The sequence below is a fragment of the Syngnathus acus genome, chromosome 11 (genome assembly GCF_901709675.1).
Source record: "Syngnathus acus chromosome 11, fSynAcu1.2, whole genome shotgun sequence".
Lineage (NCBI taxonomy): Eukaryota > Metazoa > Chordata > Actinopteri > Syngnathiformes > Syngnathidae > Syngnathus > Syngnathus acus.
This window is the reverse complement of record NC_051096.1, coordinates 2,020,428-2,040,000: the sequence shown is the minus strand read 5'-3', so window position 1 is coordinate 2,040,000 and position 19,573 is coordinate 2,020,428. Positions and strand designations below refer to the sequence as shown.

Sequence of the window (19,573 nt, the reverse complement as noted above, 5' to 3'; positions counted from 1 at the left end):
ATTGTGATTAGTAAGGATATCATTTTTATGACATACCGGGTTGCTAACAAGGTCATCTCTGAGTTTTTTCACGACGTCACAGATCCAGCATTATCAGCCGTGTCCAGGAGGAACCAGAGAAGCTACGTCACAGTGACTGGAAGGGAGAAATCCTCTGACAACAACAATCAAATTTGGCAGGCGCCAGTTGAATTAAACATGCGGTGCCACCAATTTGGGTGAAAATGAGGCAGACGCGCCACGAAAGGGGTTACAGTGAGCGATTGGCCACACCTATATGAGCGTGTGAAGGTGGATGCAATTGGAGTATGCAATGGACCCTAGAAATAAGCCTAATTGGGGGTACCGACAAGCCCTTTTTACCCCTAGACATGCAATGAGCTAACAGTCCTGATCAACCTAAGCTCTCATTGCACTCATGGGGCCTGATCTTATATATTTTCCTCTTTGGAAACGCAATTGAACAATCAAATAATCCATTCTGAGAATGTATCTTTGTCGTTATACCCAAAAATAAGTGTTTTGGAGGGGAGGTCATTTACTCCATTAGTCCTGCAAGCGACACTCCTTTGGTTTCCTCCCCAGAGATAAGGTAATAGGTGACCAGAGTGGTTGACAGTCCGCCATCTGCCTTACATCGTCCAATGTCAAACCTCCAGGTATAGGTTTGTATAATTAACAAACAGCAAGACAGGTAAACTTAAAATTGCATTATTGGTGAAATTCGTGGACTGGATTCCCATCATAATTTCTAATTTTATTAAGTAACAGATTTGCTGAAATTTAAGGAAAAAAGATATTGTTCATTACGCATTGAAGAGTAAAACAAGTGGAGTTTCCCATGATCTGAAGTTAGAGAATAAAAACAGAAGACAAAGTCTTTGGAAAATTGTAAATGTTGTTTGACAATGTGGACGTGGATATTTTTGGTTTATTTTTATTTTTTAACATTTCTTTGCGTGTATTTTTGTATGTATGTATATATTTTCTGATGCTCATTTTTACTGTTCTATAATACGACTACCGCATTGGAGTTTCACTGTTGGGGTCTGTTGTATAAATTAAAATCAAGCTCTGGTGTGTCTGACTCGTTTACTGACATGTTGGAAAAGTGGGTCGGTAAGTGGAAAAGGGTAGTCACTAGTGTACATTTTTCTGGTGGGATGGTCATGGGAGGGTTTGTGTTTTGTGGTTGTTGCTGTGTTCCTTGCATTAGGGTCTTGATCATTGGACCTGTCGAGCGTGCAGTGGGGAATCATGGAAGGCCCCCACCATACCGGGCCGTCCAGTGGGGCAGGCATGGGATTTTTGCCGGTGCCTGTGGTTCCCGGATTGGAGGATGTGGACGAGGAGGACGACGTGTGATTAGTTAGATGTGGGGTCCACGATAATTGATGATGAATATATAGTTATTTTGCTTGCTCATGTGCTTCACAGGTTTCACCGCTTGCACCGGGTACACCAATAATTGACACACACCTACTACATTACAGGCACACTTATGGTGTATTAGTTAGATTCTTCCATTCTGTACTGCACCACACTAGTGGCCCCTGAAGTTAGTGGCAACTCAATGAAAGGTCCGAGGGGGGCGGACCTGATGGTAAGAGCCTTGCCGTGGAGGGGACCACACGCACATATAGGTAGGATTTTTGCGCACACAAAAAGGGGGTGGGAGGAACTGGCAGTTTAGGCCAGTTCAACGGGGGAGCCACGTATTTTTTATCAAAAGCTCAAGTTTAGTTAAGGTCACTCAAACAGGGGGATTGTTAGAATAGGCCTCTGGTAGGCGCACATGTGATTAGCTAGGTAGCTTGAGCTATGCCGTTATATCGCTGTAACCCTTCTCTTGCTTCATTAGCTTTCTCTTCTCTATGACACTCTTTGCACATAGGTAGAAGTCGCTCTCAGTTAAGGTCACGCATTATCACACAGGCTAGGCAGAGTCGCCTCCTTGCAGGAAAGCGGCCCAGAGTAGTATAAGAGCAGGAACCTTGGCGCTGGGAGTTAGACCTTCTTCCGCATCTCGCAAAAGGGCTCCACAGCTGTGCATCGATCATTCTGGCATACATTCAATAGTTAAACTGTGAAGGCTGCCTCTTGGTAATTACTGTTAGCATATCGAGCATTAAAGATAAAGAACTGGGAACGAACCTAACAAGTGCTTTTTTAAATGAAGATAGCTTTAATCCTTGACATCAGGGAGTGTCAGAATCTGGTCCGAAACCGTTAACTTGAGCTCAGCTAGTGTGGGTGCACGCTAGTGTAAATAAACGACTTCCTGCGGTCTTAACAAAGACAGCTAAATCTATTCCGAGTGGTGAACAAAAGCCCCAATCATTATAGGAAAGGAGAGCCGCTGAAACGGCCGCGATCGAGGAGATCCTGGGTCTCGAAAAAGTAGTTACTCAACCCTCGGGTTTTTTTTATTTCAGCGGGACTAGCGTCCGGAAATGACGGAATTAATATAACAATAGATTAGTTACCTGAACAGCGGTTAGGCCCGGAACGAATCTTCTTTCCGTACCGGCTTAAATCAATTCTCGTCTCCCCTACAGACTGCGTGACTGCAGAGGGGCTAAGGTACAGAATTTTACCCTTTAAACGGAGAACCGGTCACTTGCATCATAGAGTCTCAAGAGTCATTACTGTGCAATAACATCCTGCTCTTCACACCTTTTTGAATTTGTCCACACTGTTTTTGCCATTATTCACATGTCCTGAGTGTTGTTAGTCACCTAAATGTTGAACAGAGGGTGTGTTTTACTGAAGTCAAATTCCTTGTTTGGCACGCTCAAACATGGCGAATAAAAACTCTTGAATCTTGAATAAGTGCACGATTGACACTATACATAGACCAGACGTCTAATAGACGTCTATGGCTGACAGGGCAAAGTGAACAAACAAGGGACTTTCCACTTGGGTCGGCCATTTTGCATTTCAGCTCTCAGTCCTGATATGGCAGCCTTCTTGCACCCAATTTCCTCGTTCTTGCCTACCCGGTATCCGGTGAACTTCTCGCTTGGTGCGCAGTACAATACGAAAACTGTTGATCAAATATTCTAAGCTACAAACAGTGCAAGCCAAATTATTAACATTTTATTTTGAGTCTGTGATTTGCAGGAGAAAACGTATGTGAATAAATTCAGCTTGTAAATGCATGTCAGTGCTTCTGAAGGCCTAGAGTCACATAGTTCAAGTTGAGTCTCGAGCCAGGCCAGTCTCAAAATAAGCGAGGTACAAAACTCTTGAGGCAAATAGTGTCATGTCACCAAGTTCAAGTCGAGTCTCCTGAGTACAGAGCCAACCAAGATACAACCAGGGATACTCTGGCGCACATCAGCCAGCAATATATAAGAAGTTCAACATCGTTTATGTAAGATAGGAGTTCACGGTTGTTCCTATTCATGATGTATGGTGTTAATGCCTTGCCTATGTTTTTGATTGTGTTATTCCGGATCATAGTAAATAAATCACGCCGTACTATCGTATTGGCCCGAATATAAGACGACCCTGATTATAAGACGACCCCCTCTTTTTCAAGACTCAAGTTTGAAAAAAGCCTTTGTCTAGACCCCGGATGTAAGACGACCCCCCCTTTTCATTTTATTTCAATAAAAAAAAAACTCGTCTTATATTCGGGCCAATTTGTATTTGTTTCTTTGCAGAGGATAAAGAATATGTACCTGTGTTGTTAGAGTGTCTCTCGTCATGTGTTGATGCACCGTTTGTGTTCCAATACCACCACTACCACCACAATGAAGCTAACCGTTAGCCTATTTATGGCCGGTACCCTTTATGTGTTAGCCTAGCAGACGTTGAGGTGAAGCAACCAAATGTAGGGTCATATCTGAGAAAACAATGAAAGATGTCTCAAAGTCACCACAACATTATGTGTATTTATATACTACATATACAGTATTGGCCCGAATATAAGACGACCCCGATTGTAAGACGACCCCCTCTTTTTCAAGGCTCACGTTTAAAAAAAAGACTTTTTGAACACCAAATTTAATTTATATACAGAAAATAATTACATCTGAAACAAATTATTATAACAGTATATTCGAGAGAAAAAGCATGTTATTTTGCCTCATTTAAATCATGCAAAAACTGTCTATCACAACTTAATATCTGAACATTTAAATATGTAAACTAAAGTGCAATCACATTTGTAAATAAATGACTTCTGGTTTTTGAAATGTAAATAAACCAATCTACTGTGATAAAACAACAAAATTGCAATAACTGCATTAACCATCAAAGTGAAGTCTAACTGTAGTCTTGAAACAAATCTGAATAAGGAAAAACATTGCAATAAAATAATGCAAACTGCAACCGGTATTGTTGGGGAGCCTGAGGACTGTATAAGGGGTTGGCTCCGATGGTTATGCTCTTTTCGCCCCCGGGTGTCGGTCAGAACACAGACGTGGTTCAGTTTTGATTGCTTTACTGAATTATTGGCAAAAAATAATAATAAATAACCATAAATGAAATACTCTCGGCAACACACCAAACATAAGTCATCGATCGAGAGAACAAAATACATTTGCTGGCGACCGTAAGTCGCCGTGCCGCTGCGTAACGGCCACTCGTTGGATGCGAGGCAAACTTAAAGGAGCGCGCCGGAGCAGTCAATCAGACGGCGCGCACACGAAGCAAACCGCGATCGGACAAACGGCACAACAGTGGACAGTCGTAACAATGAAATGTATATACTCACTTTGTGTCAAAGACGCACACGATCACAGCAACATACTCAGTCGATACCACCAGCCTTTAACTTACCGCTGCGCACAAATGAAAATGGGTATAATGTCTAGACCCCGAATATACGACAACCCCCACTTTTTCAGTCTTATTTCAATGCAAAAAAACTCGTCTTATATTCGGGCCAATACAGTACAATCAAACAAGGATGAAGCTTGTCGCCATCGTTGTGGAAACCATCCAAAAACTTAATTTAACCGAAACATAATTATTGTTGAAGAAAAAAACATCTGTGTTGTGATGAGAAAGTCCTCTGAAAGAATTCCGACACCTGAAGAAAGAAGAGCAGAGCAAAATAGTCAACAAGAATCCAAATGTTCCCTAACCCACCTCCAGAATCCGAAGACCACGTGTTAGCATGAGCTAACTTACCAGGTGACCGTTGCTGCCACTCACCCGGAAACAGGCTCAGAATCGGTGGAAACAGCTGAAAGCCAGAGAGGTTAAGTTACACAAGACGACAATTTTGATGAAGAACGTCATTCCATTCCTTTCAATGGGAAAAAAAAGCATTTGCGAGCGTATCTCAGGGCACCAGTGTACGCAGCTGACATTTTCCAGCATTGACACTTTAGGTTTGAATCAAACCTTGACATGGCTGCCTTGTTATTGTAGCGCAAAGGAAGCAGAAAACGTTTTACTTACGAGCTTGAGAGTATTTGGCTGAAATGAAAGAGAAGCAAGAATAGATTAGGAATGATCACAAACAATGTTCTCTTTGGATGTTCCTGACGGAGCAAACATTTGTGTCGCTCACCTTGTTTGCTTTTGAGACGCTTGGCAAGGAACATCACCACCGCCACCAGAGCGAGGACCACCAATGGGACGGCGATGGCCACCGCCTTCTTCCTGTCTTGCTCTTCTTCACACGGCAAAGCGCGGAGAGAGACACGTCAATGACCCGTGAGAGCCCACAGCCAATCGGACGTGTCTGAGCCGCGCCAAACGCTCACCCTGGATGCGCGCGTTGCTCAGGATGCTTCCGGCGTCCAGCTTGATGACGATGTCTTCCGAGACGCCGGCCAGCTGGAACACGCATTCGTACTCCCGCTCCGCGGCGGGCGTCACCTCCACTTTCAGGTCGACCGAGGTCTGGAAGGTTCCGTCGTGGTTGGGGAGGGTCTCCCCCATCTCCACGTCCTCGTGGATCTCCTCGCCGTTCTTCCTCCAAAAGAGGGACGATGTAATGGGGTAGAAACCCGTGGCGTGGCAGGTGACCGGAGAGGAAGGAGTCTTCTGCAGGAGAGACACCTTGGGAAGCTCTGCTCGCGGGGGCAAAGATGGAGGGAAACGCGTGAGGAGGGCACGAAAGATGGAGAGAATGTGAAGGGAGGAACGACAGAGTGCGAGGTTGAGAGAGGTTGTGAGAGGACAACGTACCGGTTCTCGTCAGGAAGTCCCTCCCGTTGCTCACATGCTTCTTCAAATCAGAAGGACACACCTCAGTGAAGAAATTCTTTTGGGCTTCCTTGTACCCGTCGCTTTGGTCCCACTTCAATTTGGTGATGAAAGCCTGTGGATGTGTTGCGATCCATGTCATCGTCTTCGCCTCAAATGATATGAAGTCTTCTCCGCCATAACGGTAGTGCTCCCATCCATCAACCTCCCCAGTCTCATCGTCCCATTCACAGCAGCTTATCCGCTGAAACATGTCAACACCTGAAAGGATCGCACACAAGATTCAGTGACGATAATCAGAGAAGCCAGCAGCAACACGTCTGTTTATTAGTCGGGAAGAAAAAAAAGTGGAGCAGCACATGAAATGAATTTTACGAGCGGACGCTCGGACGTAAACAAACCTCCAGTTTGGTTGAAGCGCTTCTTAGCGATTTCAATGTTGACTTTCATGACATGCTCATTCCCAATACTGATCTCCGTCTCTGTCTTCCAGAAGTGCGGATCATCTTCTGTGATTTTGTTCACCCAGTCATGTTTTACTTTCGTTTCCCTGTGGTTGCTGTCAAACTGCAGAATCTGAACGCCGTCAACATACGCCACCAGTAAGTACTCTGGTAGCTTTGCAACTTGAGAGACCGTCGCGAAATAATTGAGCGTGTGAATGACTGAAAGACAAACACAAAAGTGACATCCATGATCTTGCTTTGTTTTTACATTAAGCAATCTTGTGCAATTCATATTTTCAACGATTCTGTCTGCAGTTTGAACATTTTAGCACTTGACATGTTGGAGTTCATGTTTATCCAAGCGCATTCTTTCGCTCAAACTTGTCAGTGATTTGACAATTGTTTGTTTTCTGCTGGTTGTTGATAAATATGTTAGATTCCAGCGGGATGCCCCTCATCAGGGATTTAAATCCACTTATGAAAGAAATATAATTACATAACTTTTGCCATTCTCTTTAATTTGCCCCCAAGACTTTTCCAATTACGTAATTGATCATATATTGTCTATTCAGGAGGCAATACAATGTTTTTTCTTATTATGAAAGATTAGATACAACTTTATTGCCGTTACCGTGAAATGTTAATAATCAATTGCAAAGACTCTATTGTCAAATATTTAATTACTGTACATTAGCTTTTCCATAATTAACCAAATGGATATTCATGCAGGTATACACCACCTTGCTTTGTGTCACTTGTTTTTCAACTTTATTAACTAAATATTCCAAAAGTTATAATAATAGCATTGTGTTCCCGTCTAACTACGGGAAAACGAGTGTTCAGGTGAAGGAATATTCCGCTCATGAAATGAGGATAATAAACTGAGTTGTAAGTAAAGTTAACTTACCAGGTGCCACGCTGTAAATTTGCACGGCCGCAACAAAGAATACAAGTAAATTCATTGCAAGCATCAAGTTGTCCTTTTGCGATTTTAGTCAAAAGGGGTATTTGGTCGAAGTTGCGACAAGTGACTCGTCTGGCTGGCGGACGAGGAAGTACAGAAAACAGCAGAGGCGCTTCGACTACTTCCCACTTAAGCCAATTGGAGTTCAGCCTGGCGATGACGTCACTCAGGGCTGTGCACTGGTGCCTTTTTGGGCCGTCGGTGAAATCAACGTTAACAAAAGAAAATACATCCAACCTAGTTAAGAAATCACCAGAAAGATCACCATGACAATCGTGAACACACAGAAAGATAATAAATAAATAGAACATCACTCAAATATTGGTGATCCCGTTGAGCGTCTCACACCATGACACCCGAAGTGGTTAAGGTTTGTCTGTTAATGCAGGATGCTTGGTCTCTTTTTATATCCTTACTATTTTCCAGGTTCTTAGATAGCAAGAATAGGTCGGACAACGACGTGAAGGATAACTGCTTTATGACTTAATCACAGTGCGTTCACAGGGCGTACCACACACAACAGAGAATGCCCCTAGAAGTCCCATCCCACTTCCGGGGTTTTCCTACTACGGAACTGAAGTTAGCCCAAAATACACAACATCTCCTCCCCTCTTACAATGAACGTGCTATATCAGGGGTGGGCAAACTTTTTGACTTGCGGGCCGAACTGGGTTCTAAATTTGGACCGGAGGGCCGAACCAGGAGCAGATGGATGTAGTGTTTGTGTGAAGTAATATAAACGACCTGTAAAGGTCATTGCATAAAAGGTTTTGGCCTTTAGTAGGTAGTAAAGCATGGATATTCAAAAAAAGTTTTTGGAAAACAAATGCATTTATTAACAGCATTAAAAAAAAAAAAAATTCACAAAAAAACTGCTATCAGTGATTCTCATAAAATTCGACACTGTTATTATGAATAACAGTCTCCATCACTTCAGTGCCTGCAGGTCAGATTAATGAAAGATGTTTATCTTATGAGATCACATCAAACGGCAAACATTCTGACCAAATATATCATCTTGAAGAATCGGTGAAAGCATACATCCAAATAAAGTAATCAAAACGGCAACACTTCCTTAAAGTAAGCCTTAAGAACTTTACAGGTTAAGATTAGTCGCAAACAGGTGGTGCATCAATGTCCTTGAGCATCCTGCATTGTTTAAAAATGAGAATGGTCGCTAGTTTCAATCCCTGCTATGTGTACAAATCATATTCAAAATGCATTTTTTTACAACAAACTTGAGAGCCTCCCCTTCATTTTCAGTGGGAACAGTGTTGTTGGTCTCCCTTTTTTTGCTAGTGCGTCATAGTCTGGAGTAAAATTTGTTGTGGCAATTCTTAGGAGAGATCCGAGGTGTTGGTCCGTTTACCTCGATCTGTGACGGGTTGATGTTGACGCGGCTGAACGTCACGTCGCGTACGTCGAGCCAAATTGGCCACTCTTTTTTTAAACACTCGGCACTGTGTCCAGCTTGCTTTTCCTTGGGCGACTCATTTTAATAGAAGGATTCCAGGGGAAGGTTTGTGGGTGGCTTTAGCGTAAAACTGTATCTGAAAGCGCGAATTACAAGAATGCTGTCGTCACAGCCCACGCTCTAAATTCGGGACTGATACAAATAGAGCGCGAGTGCGCCATGTCCGTACTACTGAGTACGTACACGCACTTGTGAGTGTGCACCGAGCTTTCTGACACGGCTTCCGGTAGTAAATGCGCAGGCGAGCGGTTCCCCATCTACTGGGGAAACGCAGTCATTGCAGGCAATACGACCAAAAAAAATGTTTAATACAATTTATTCAGGGTTGGCGGGCCGGATTAAACGGTCCCGTGGGCCGGATGTGGCCCGCGGGCCGTAGTTTGCCCACCCCTGGACTACTCCAACGACGGATTTACCATGTCACGTCAGTCTAAATCTGGCACCGTCTGCTGGTCAAATTTGGAACTGCAACAGCGCCGAACTGCTTTTTAATAAGAGTTTATTTTGAGGAACTAACTTCCAACTAACCGTTTGTCAGGTCTCTCTCGTGTCAAGTTTCTGGTGAAATTCGGAATTGCACTTGAGCCAATTTGCCCGGGCCAAATCCGACACACATTTGTGCACCGCCATCTTACTTTACGAGCGCTGCACAAATGGGTGACGTCGGGCAGCACCCACGTGATCCCACGGGGATGCCGTTCCCAGGCTCCGCCGGCTGACCGCTCACTTTCTGGGCCGGATCTTCATCTCCACGAATCTCAGGCAGGTACTCCATGATGGCCCCAACTGTGCCCACATTACATTGGTTTGGTCGCAGGTGCCTGTTGCCTTGTACAACCCGTTCAGGTTGGAGTAGTGACAGTTGTCGTACCACCAAGGTCCCTTGAATATGTTGGCGCAATTGCCACCACTATTGTCTTGGTCGCGGTCTTTGGTGGTGAACTTCATCCCAGAATGGTAGGTGAATTTATCGCCTGCAAAGCACACAAACTTGGTTTTGAGCACACGCAGGCGGCGCAGGCTCTCAAGTGTGCCCCCCCCCGGCGGGAGTCGCTACCTGCGTTTCCAGAGTAGCCGCTCACAAGCAGCGGGTAGCCGTCCTTCTCGGGGGTCCAGCGAGTTCCGGCCCACCGAGAAGTTGTTGTAGAGAGCGTAGTAATTGCGGCCGTCGAATATGGTGAAGTCGATCCGCAACTGGTAAGCGCCCGAGGCCGTCAGAGCGTGGATGTTTTGCAGGCCTGCAAACACGCAAAGTCGGCGGCGTCACGTCACGCAAACCACAAAGGCTTGACAAGAAGGATGTCTTTGTTTCAGACCGAGCCAGTGCTCTCCGGCGAGGTCTCCAAAGCCGTTTCGATAGTCGTTCCAACCCCGAAAGAAGTCGACGGAGCCGTCCTTTCTCCTCTGGATCACCTGCAAACACACACGCACACCATCAGCGGAGCAAACGAGCATGACTGGCCAACTGGACGTTCAGCATTGAAGAAAAGTGCCAACTTTATTGGGGAAGGCATCACGAGGGGAACTTTGGGGTGTTTTTTTGGGGGGGTGTCAAGCACTTACGGTCCAGCCTCCTCCATCCTGCCAAATGTTGCAGTAAGCCTCGAAGCTGTTGGACCCGCTAAAGATGGAATAGACTCCACTTCGGGACTTTCCCGCCGCCATGACGTCACTGCAGGCTCCGGGCATGAGACCTGAAGAAAAAAAAAAAAAAAAAAAAAAGACATGTGCGAGTGCAAAATAGATGCCCGCTTTAAACAAACTGGACACGCTCGCTCGCTAGCTACCATGGAGTTCCCTGTTACCTGTGGGCTGATCCACCACCTTCTGCTGCAGGCTGGTCAAAGCCAAACTGAAGTTGTGTAACTCCTCTTTCTCTTGTGACAGCTCCTGCGCACCAAGCGTTTGAAAGAACTGAAATGAGATCTCCAACTGGGACACTTTGTTTGCATCTTTCAACAATACTTTTGTTCTTACTCAAAGGAGATCGTAGTTTGTGTGTAAGAGGAAGGAGGGAGGGAGGGAGGGACGTGAAGTCCTGAAATGTCCACCTCACCCGAGACATGCTCTTGTAGTCCGTCTTCAGGTCTTTCAGTGTCTGACTCAGAAGCCCTTTGTCGCTGCTAATCTCCTGCCAGACTTTGGCCAGCAGGCTCTGACTCGCGTTGTGACTTGCCTTAAGCTCTGCCAATGCCATCTGACCTGCCTTCAGCTCTGCCAGTGCGGTCTGACTCTTCTCCAGGTCGCTGGAAATCGCATTGTGACTTGCCTTCAGCTCTGCCAATGCGGTCTGACCTGCCTCCTGACCTGCCTTCAGCTCTGCCAATGCCGTCTGACCTGCCTTCAGCTCTGCCAATGCGGTCTGCAGCGCCGCCCAGTGGCAGGCTAAGTCGGTGCGGTTGTGGTCCGGGATGCTGTTGGGCAAAGTCGCCACCAGCGCGGGGGGGGAGGGGGGTCACTTGTGGTGGTCAAGTGTTTGTTCATTGCATGCGCGCGCGCGTACCTGTTCAAGTGGAAGAAGACGATGTTTTGGATGACAAGCACGACCAAGAGGAGCGTCGGGACCACCGCCAGAATGGAGCCCCAGCGTACCTGAACAAACTGAGCGCAAACGACGTCACTCTCTCTCTCTCTCTCTCTCTCTCTCTCTCTCTCTCTCTCTCTCTCTCTCTCTCTCTCTTTCTCTCTCTCTCCCCCGACGGAGCGAACGACTTGCAAATGCTTTCAACTCGACCAAGCCATTAGTCAAGCGCGTGCGCGTCCATCCGATGCGTACCTTGCGCTTTGGTGGTTCGCCGATCAGCTTCTGGGTGCTTTGGTTCATCTCGAATCACTTGTCATTTGACATTTTGTGCTCTCATTCTATTCTTGCTTACTCCGTACGAATGTCCCTAGCTGTGTACGTGTTGTTTGTTCTGCGTGCGTCTAATGCCGTATTTTGTGTTTAGCCAAGTGACGTGAAGTTTTCTTTCCACTTGACGTTGGTTTTGACCTTGTTTGCGGCAACGAGATGGGACAGCTCTGGGGTCGGTCAGTACATTATTGCGAGAGAGCGCAAAAGACCGACAGAAAAGGAACGGGCTGTACACAACACAAAATCCGACCCCGAGCAAGTTCAAGTTCTCATTGACAATATTTCATCGATCGATCGATCTATCTATCTATCTATCTATCTATCTATCTATCTATCTATCTATCTATCTATCTATCTATCTATCTATCTATCTATCTATCTATCTATCTATCTATCTATCTATCTATCTATCTGTCTATCTATCTATCTATCTATCTATCTATCTATCTATCTATCCATCCATCCATCCATCCATCCATCCATCCATCCATCCATCCATCTATCTATCTATTTTCTATTGATTCATTCCTGTATTTCTTCATTTATTTGTTACACTTACACTATACACAAGAAAAATTAGAGGGAACATTGGTGCCGAAACCGTGAGTTCGATTCCCACCTTTGACGGTGTGAATGCGTGTGTGTGTGTGAGTGACCAAAAAGAAAAAGCGCATGTGTATGAGTGTGCAAGGAACAATAAAGAGGAGCAATACCAAACGCCACCATGGTGTGGTGTCTTGTCTCCGATGAGATGGACGTTGAAACGGCAAACCCGACCGACTGAAACACAAAAAAAGACAAGAGCTCTAAAGCTGAGGAGAATGCCAGCCAAGGCAAAGCCATGTAACGTCGCGAGCCCGGCGCTATTTCAGAAAAAAGGATGCAACTCCAAACGGCAGACTTTGTCGTCGAGTAATCATAACAATACATTTGATTGATAAGGCGCCTTTCAAAGCACTCAAGGTCGCCGTACAGACATAAAATAGTATTTTAAAAAAAATGACTGGAGTAGAGTGATGGATAAGCTGACTCACGTCTCTGACTGGCCGACGGCCACAGGCAAAGATGCTCCTCCGGACACGCCGTCGTCAGTGGTCGCGGAACGGTCCTAAATCCAGATGAGGGACAATGGTGTGAATTTAAATGGCGAAAGTTAGTCAATTTGCAGTCTTGTACGCTGTTATCAAAGAAGTTGTCATAGTAAAAGACTCCTGAAGACATATTTACAGTATTGTATACCTTGTTACAAAAAGTTGTTATCATCACAATAAAGGAGTCCTCAACAAGATGTATAATTCTGCTATGGTCAATTGTGACCACTAGAGGTCCCTGGTTAACCAAGGTTAACAACGGAACGTAGCATCTCCATATGTTACACACGCGCACACGCGCGCACACACACACACGCTTATAAATCAGTCATCATTATATTCCTTGTACTGCTCCTTCATACTCACATCCATTATTTACTGTGTGGAGGTGTGGGGCAATACATACAAAACAAACACCGATCCAATCTTTATTCTTCCACAAAAAAAAAGCAATACGACTTGTGAATAATGCTGATTATAGAGAACCATCTAACCCTCTCTTTATTAAACTGAACTCACTGAAACACAACGACCTAGTCGACTTTAAAACCATCCAACTCATGTACAAAATAAAAAATAATCAATTGCCAAACAGTATCCAGAGGTTGTTTGAGTGGAGGGAAAGTACCTATTATTTAAGAGGAACACTTATGTTTAAAAGAGATTTGGTGAGGACAAACTTAAAGTTACATTGTATAACAGTGTGGAATTATGGAACACCAGCAGTGAAGAACTAAAGAACTGTAGTACCTTACCTAAGTTTAAAAAATGTGTAAGGACAAAATATTGACGGGATACCGTAATATGCTGTGAAGTTGTTTAAGTTGCTTTTGTATTTATTTTGTATTTATTTATTTTATATATTTGACAATGGTCAAATCTTGACAGAATCAAAGACATATGTAGTTACTAGGGGTAGAGTCAGATAAGCTTAGGCTTCCTTCTATTCCCTTTTGAACAAATATGAATTTACTACAAAGGGAAAATTAGAATGCAATATCATTTTATCTTTTTTTATGTTCTATTGTACTATGGAGTTATCATTTTCTGTCTTTCTTACTTTTTTCTTGTATTTCTTTTAATGTTCGAAATTAACAAACAAACAAAACAAAAACGTTAACGTTTCACTAACGTTGGTGACTAATGTTTACATTTTCAATATTGATACAATATTCTCTGCATGTTGTTTATACTATTATTGTACTATTTACATGTATGAAACAATTTTTGAATGTTCTAATCATAAAATATCCACTTAAATGTTTTCATGTACATTGATTGAGACGCAGAATAGATGTACGGTTGAGAGGGTGCGGTCATGCAATGGTGGCCCTGCCACTAGGCAGACGAGGCCATTCCCTGCACCCACCCCAAAAAGATCTCTTTTTTAACCATTATTTTCTTTCAAAGTTGTTCTAACTCATATCAATGCATATTTGGATATAAAGGATCATATAAAATGGAGGTTGCCTTTTATGAATGATATCAAAATATGCATTTATATGCGTTAGAACAACTAGGCAGACTAGGCCATTGCCGGGCGACAGTTGGGGCCGACCTGCAACCACCCCAAAAAGATATCTTTTTTTAATGATTATTTTCTTCCAAAGTTGTTCTAACTCATATCAACGCATATTTGGATATAAAGGATCAAATAAAACGGAGGGTGCCTTTTCTGAATGATATCAAAATATGCATTGATATGAGTTCGAACAACTTAGAAAGAAAATTAAAAGACGTTGTTTTTTAGGCCGAGTGTAAGGGCTGCCTTTGAAAAAACAGATCAAGCTTCCTAAGTGCTGACCAAAGTTTTGATAATCACACAAACGCACGCATGCACTGTAAATGATGCAATTACAACCTGCATGGTCTGAAGCTCCATCTGTCCTTGGCAGTCGGGTCAGCGTGTTGACGGTGGTTGGGCAGCAGAGGAAAGCTGGCAGTGTGCTTAACAATAGTTGGCAGCAAAATGACACACACGCACCTTGAATGAAACCAAGACGGCCTGGGCGTGACTGAGCTGGAAACATTTGGCATCAACAGCATCTGGTCAGAAAAATTTCTTCAAGATAAGAAGAAAACGAAACCTAACTCTCTCGCACACGCATGCACACACACACGCACTCATGCACGCGCACACACACACACACACACACACACACACACACACACACACACACACACACACACACACACAATATTTTGTCCATCTATCTGTCACATCATTTTGGCGAAAGTCAAAATGTCTTCTCTACCTGGATGTTCTAATATTAAGAAGAGTATTTGTATCTTTAAAGAGAAATACCTCCTTTACCACATAACGACTCTGTGGAGCGTGTGTGTGAAATTGTCAAAAGGAACAGAGAAAGGTATGAGAAACACAGTCGAGACATTGACAATGCCATCCAAGAGGTGGAGGACAGTGGGCTCGTCATAAACGAATGGTGCCACCTGGCTCCCGAGAGTGAGTTGCAAAGACTCGAATGCGTTGAGGAAATCAACGCAAGAGAGGACCCAAATGACAACGTGGAGGAAAATGTCCCGGACTATAACGTCAGGTCCGAAACAACACAAATGTCCAGAGATGGGACCAAGTCACACATGTGCAAGTCTCAAGTAAGTCTGAAGTCTTAACCTTCAAGTCTCAAGAAAGTCCCAAGTCTTTTTTTTCGTGGGCAAGTCAAGTCAAGTCCTTAAATAGGTCAAGTCCAAGTCAAGTTAACTGTAGTTTTTATTTATTAACTTGCTCCATATTAAGTCATATTTACTGCACGACCTTTTCTACAGAACATCTAATCGTTGTATTCATTTCTTCCTACATCATTACTCACATTACCCTTAAATTTTAACATAATCGATTTCTTATAAAGGTAGTATAGGAGTGAACTTATCAAAATACTTCTTTACCTACAATTCTTCACAGATCCTATTCAGATAAAATCTGCAAGAAACCTAAGTGATTCCTAACCAAATGTTTCTAACTTATTAAAGTTGTTTTTAAACCTTTGAAATTTTCAAAGATATTGGAATGAAACTTTACAACTTCTCCAGCCACAATTTGTACTGTACCATTTTCATGGGTTCTTTTTAAACTACGATGCATTTTCACCAAGTATCTTTTTTCAGAATTTTGCATTTTATATTTGGTGTATACATTTGATATTTTCACTGGTTACATTTTCAGGACATTGATCTGTTTACAAGCGGGGCAGTGGCATCACGATCAGGTCTGTCAACAGAAAATTGGAATCTGCTGCTTTTACTGCCAATTCAAAAGTTGTCAAGAACTTACTTTATAGAGAAAACGTAAGTCTCAATTGCACATATGGCATTCATTTGTTTCTTTTCAACTTTGTTTTACCCATGGTTAAAATTGACAAAAACTTGTTTGCATGGATCTATCGACATAATTATTTGAAGGCCAAGTTACATGTTACATGATTGTAACATACTGCAATAATGCATTTCATAAATACTCGTACATGTAATCACCATGTTGCATAATAAATATAACCCATTAATCTGTCACACATTTGGAACCTTGCATACCATATATGTAAATATTCATGCTATCTGTTTTGTGTTATAGGTTTGTCACACTGGCTGCCAAACAGACCCTGTTCAAGTACTCCCTATTCAAGAACAGATACTTTGCACGGAGCCTGGAACAACAGTGAACATTTCAAAACTGGCAGATCCTGAAACAGTCCACGAGGACCATACGTACATTAAACCACCTTCACCAGTTCAACTTGATAGGTCAGGCACTGGACCTTGTCCAATTACATTGACCCCTGTAAAAGGCAGGCCTATGAATGCAGGGGATGATGAGTTGCTGTCCCCCATCCCTGCAACCTCACAACATAATCTAGCTCAGTGGTCGGCAAATAGGGGCCTGCGGGCCAATTTTGGCCCGCCATCTATTCTGTCTGGCCCGCGAGATGATGTTCATAAGATGTATTAAAAAAAAAAAAATTATTATTTCAACCCCATATTTTTTTAAAAGAAAAAAATGGCATACAACAATCCCATCAAATTTGAGGTATGATAGTCCTTAGTGACGACAATAACAGGTGGAACATCCTGTTTCAGTTATCCATGACGCACAGGTCGGAACGGTATTGACACGCGAGTGCGCGTAATCTTATGCAAAAAAAAACCCAAAGTGTCCTGTCTCCCTCCTCCAGTGGGCAAGGTAAAAAGTAGTCTATATTTCGTTAAATTAACAACATAACAAGGTCTGTTCAAATGTGAAATGGCCCACTTAAAATAAAACACAAAGAAAGACGTGAACATGAAAGCCCAATTGAAAGAAAAGATGAATGCGCATTGGCCGCGTGGGAGAAGGACCTGCGTTGCACCTGAACAAAGACAGAAAAAAGACAAATTTAAATAAGATCAAACAATATATAACCGGCATTTTTTGAAAAGGCCAGTAGGCTCCTCAATTTTGTGGATATCGGGCGACAGGGATGTCACTTTTATCCTCAAGCAGTTCTCCAAGCTTGCATTGGTCAGACGGTTGCTCTCGTGTGTTTTGATTGCATTCATTGACGAAAAGCTTGACTCACACGTGGAGGTAGATGGAAACATCGTCAGCACGTAAAGGGCAAGCTTCTTGATCCCCATGTACTTTTCTGAGCATCCGATCCAGAAATCCTCCACGGACTGCGCACTAAAGGCATCGCGGACGAGGGAGCTTGACTGGAAATCGATTAGCTCCAACTGTAGCTTTGCCTCGTCCGATGAGCTCATGGTTCTTTTGGCCGGTGAGGAGAATTCCTCGCTTCGCGTAGAGTTGTAATGTGTTGTGGTTATGCATTTTAAATATTTTGAAGACATATCTAAATTGGAAAATAAAACAATAAATGCAAAGTTAGGGGCAAACATTAGCACAGTCCAACAGCAACAATAAAATGACATTTTGTTTAGTACCACCAATGTAACATTTTGACATCTGACATTCTTTATAAACTATTTGCTCGGTATTTAGTAGTTTTGGTTAGTGTGTGCATCCTTGTGCATCAGCACTTCTACTTGTAATTTTAAGGCCCACCATCTTTTCTCTTTTGTGGTAGACTTATGGTGACAACACTCGGAACAATCATAGGCTGCTTGTGCCGGTGGACTTTCCAGAGGTCTGCGTTGCGTCGATACACTGTGAGCTCGTCAAAAAAGACCCAATGCTGCCACCTGCTGGCCCTATTCTTTTTTCCACAAATACACTTTCCCAGAAAAATGACTGAGCCAAAGTTGGCCACCAAACAAACTCTCTTTTTTTCAGGTTCAACTCAGATATTTCTTTTTTTTTTTTCAGGTTCAAATAATTTTTGGGAGTTGAACAATTTGACAAGACTCTGGCGTGGTACTAGATGAGCGGGGCGCGCGATCACGAGTGACAGCTGAATAAGAACGCTGGGAACCACCCCCAGAGACAGCGCTTTTAGGGAGCACAGAAACGAAAACAAATGAAACTCAACACTTACATACGCCATATTCATGACATTGGCAACTTTAGATCTAATGCCCGAGACAAACTTATATTTTAAACGTATTATATTTTAAGTTAAAGTTAAAAGTTAAAGTCCCAGTGATCGTCACACACACATCTGGGTGTGGTGAAATTTGTCCTCTGCATTTAACCCATCCCCATGTGATTTTTGATCCATCCCCTGGGGGAGAGGGGAGCAGTGAGCAGCAGCGGTGCCGCGCTCGGGAATCATTTGGTGATCTAACCACCCAATTCCAACCCTTAATGCTGAGTGCCAAGCAGGGAGGCAATTTTTATAGTCTTTGGTATGACCCGGCCGGGGTTTGAACCCACAACCTTCCAGTCTCAGGGCGGACACTCTACCGCCACTGAGCTGGTAAAGCGTGTGTTTCAGACATTCACCATGAGAGGGCGACAGAGCAATATAAAACATCCGCCCACCACCCATTTACATGGCTACGCAGTCAATTGTATTAGGTGTTTGTGTATTTTTGCCTCGCAGAGAACTCCAGGCTCCGGGTCCCAGACCCCCTATATTTCGGCCCTGGTTGCACTACTTCTGTTTCCTGAAAAATAAGATTAATTCAACTCTGACAGTTGGTTAAGAGAGTTGTTTCTTCCTGTACATTTCTTCCCCAAACTATGAAGCATAAAGTGGCTAGGGGGGGAAATGCAGTTTTCCTCCATCGCATAAACTTGAATTTGATTTAATTCGCCTACTCAAGGAAAATCCCGCAGAAAGCAACGTAAGTTCAAGTAGAGGTGCGCAATATAAATAAATACGAATAAGCTCAGTGTCGTGAAATGACTAGATGAATAATAGACAGGGGCGAGTGAAGTGCGATATCCACGAGATTAAAATTCAATGTGGGGGGCTATTTTTAAAAATCTTTCGCCCGTGTGTGTGTGCATGCGTGTGTGTGCGTGCGTGTGTGCGCGCATGGATTCGGCGAACCCGCACGGTTGCTAGGCGACCACGAAATCATTTTCGTGACGTAGTAGATGGTGCGTTTCACACACCTGACCTGGAAGCAGTAGGGGGCGGCTTTAAGAAAAGGCGCGCACCCGCCCCTCCGACAATCAAA

At 43.5% G+C, this 19,573-nt stretch overlaps 1 protein-coding gene, 1 long non-coding RNA gene and 1 pseudogene across 5 annotated transcripts in view; all 3 read right to left on the bottom strand.

The window, feature by feature from the left end:
* LOC119130317 (H-2 class I histocompatibility antigen, K-K alpha chain-like) overlaps positions 1-7,680 on the bottom strand; it is a 36,353-nt gene extending 28,673 nt beyond the window's left edge. The window contains exons 1-8 of one of the 4 annotated variants that reach the window (XM_037264134.1): positions 7,522-7,680; positions 6,570-6,833; positions 6,151-6,429; positions 5,724-6,032; positions 5,528-5,632; positions 5,416-5,433; positions 5,143-5,197; positions 3,724-3,850 (exon numbers count right to left, since the gene is read on the bottom strand). In XM_037264134.1, coding sequence (XP_037120029.1) covers positions 5,163-5,197; positions 5,416-5,433; positions 5,528-5,632; positions 5,724-6,032; positions 6,151-6,429; positions 6,570-6,833; positions 7,522-7,585 — 1,074 coding nt within the window. In that variant the 5' untranslated portion in view covers positions 7,586-7,680 and the 3' untranslated portion in view covers positions 3,724-3,850; positions 5,143-5,162. Of the gene's footprint in view, positions 1-3,723; positions 3,851-4,956; positions 5,042-5,142; positions 5,198-5,415; positions 5,434-5,527; positions 5,633-5,723; positions 6,033-6,150; positions 6,430-6,569; positions 6,834-7,521 lie in introns of those variants that run through there. The other 3 variants (XM_037264132.1, XM_037264133.1, XM_037264135.1) reach the window with 3 other exon arrangements.
* Positions 7,681-9,775: 2,095 nt separating this feature from the next.
* On the bottom strand, positions 9,776-11,249 carry LOC119130805 (annotated as a pseudogene).
* A 311-nt stretch (positions 11,250-11,560) lies between these two features.
* On the bottom strand, positions 11,561-13,017 carry LOC119130479. The gene is made up of 3 exons (XR_005099439.1): positions 12,941-13,017; positions 12,620-12,686; positions 11,561-11,653 (listed from the first exon to the last, which is right to left on the bottom strand). It is a non-coding gene; the product is annotated as an uncharacterized LOC119130479 (long non-coding RNA).
* Between the last annotated feature and the right edge of the window lie 6,556 nt (positions 13,018-19,573).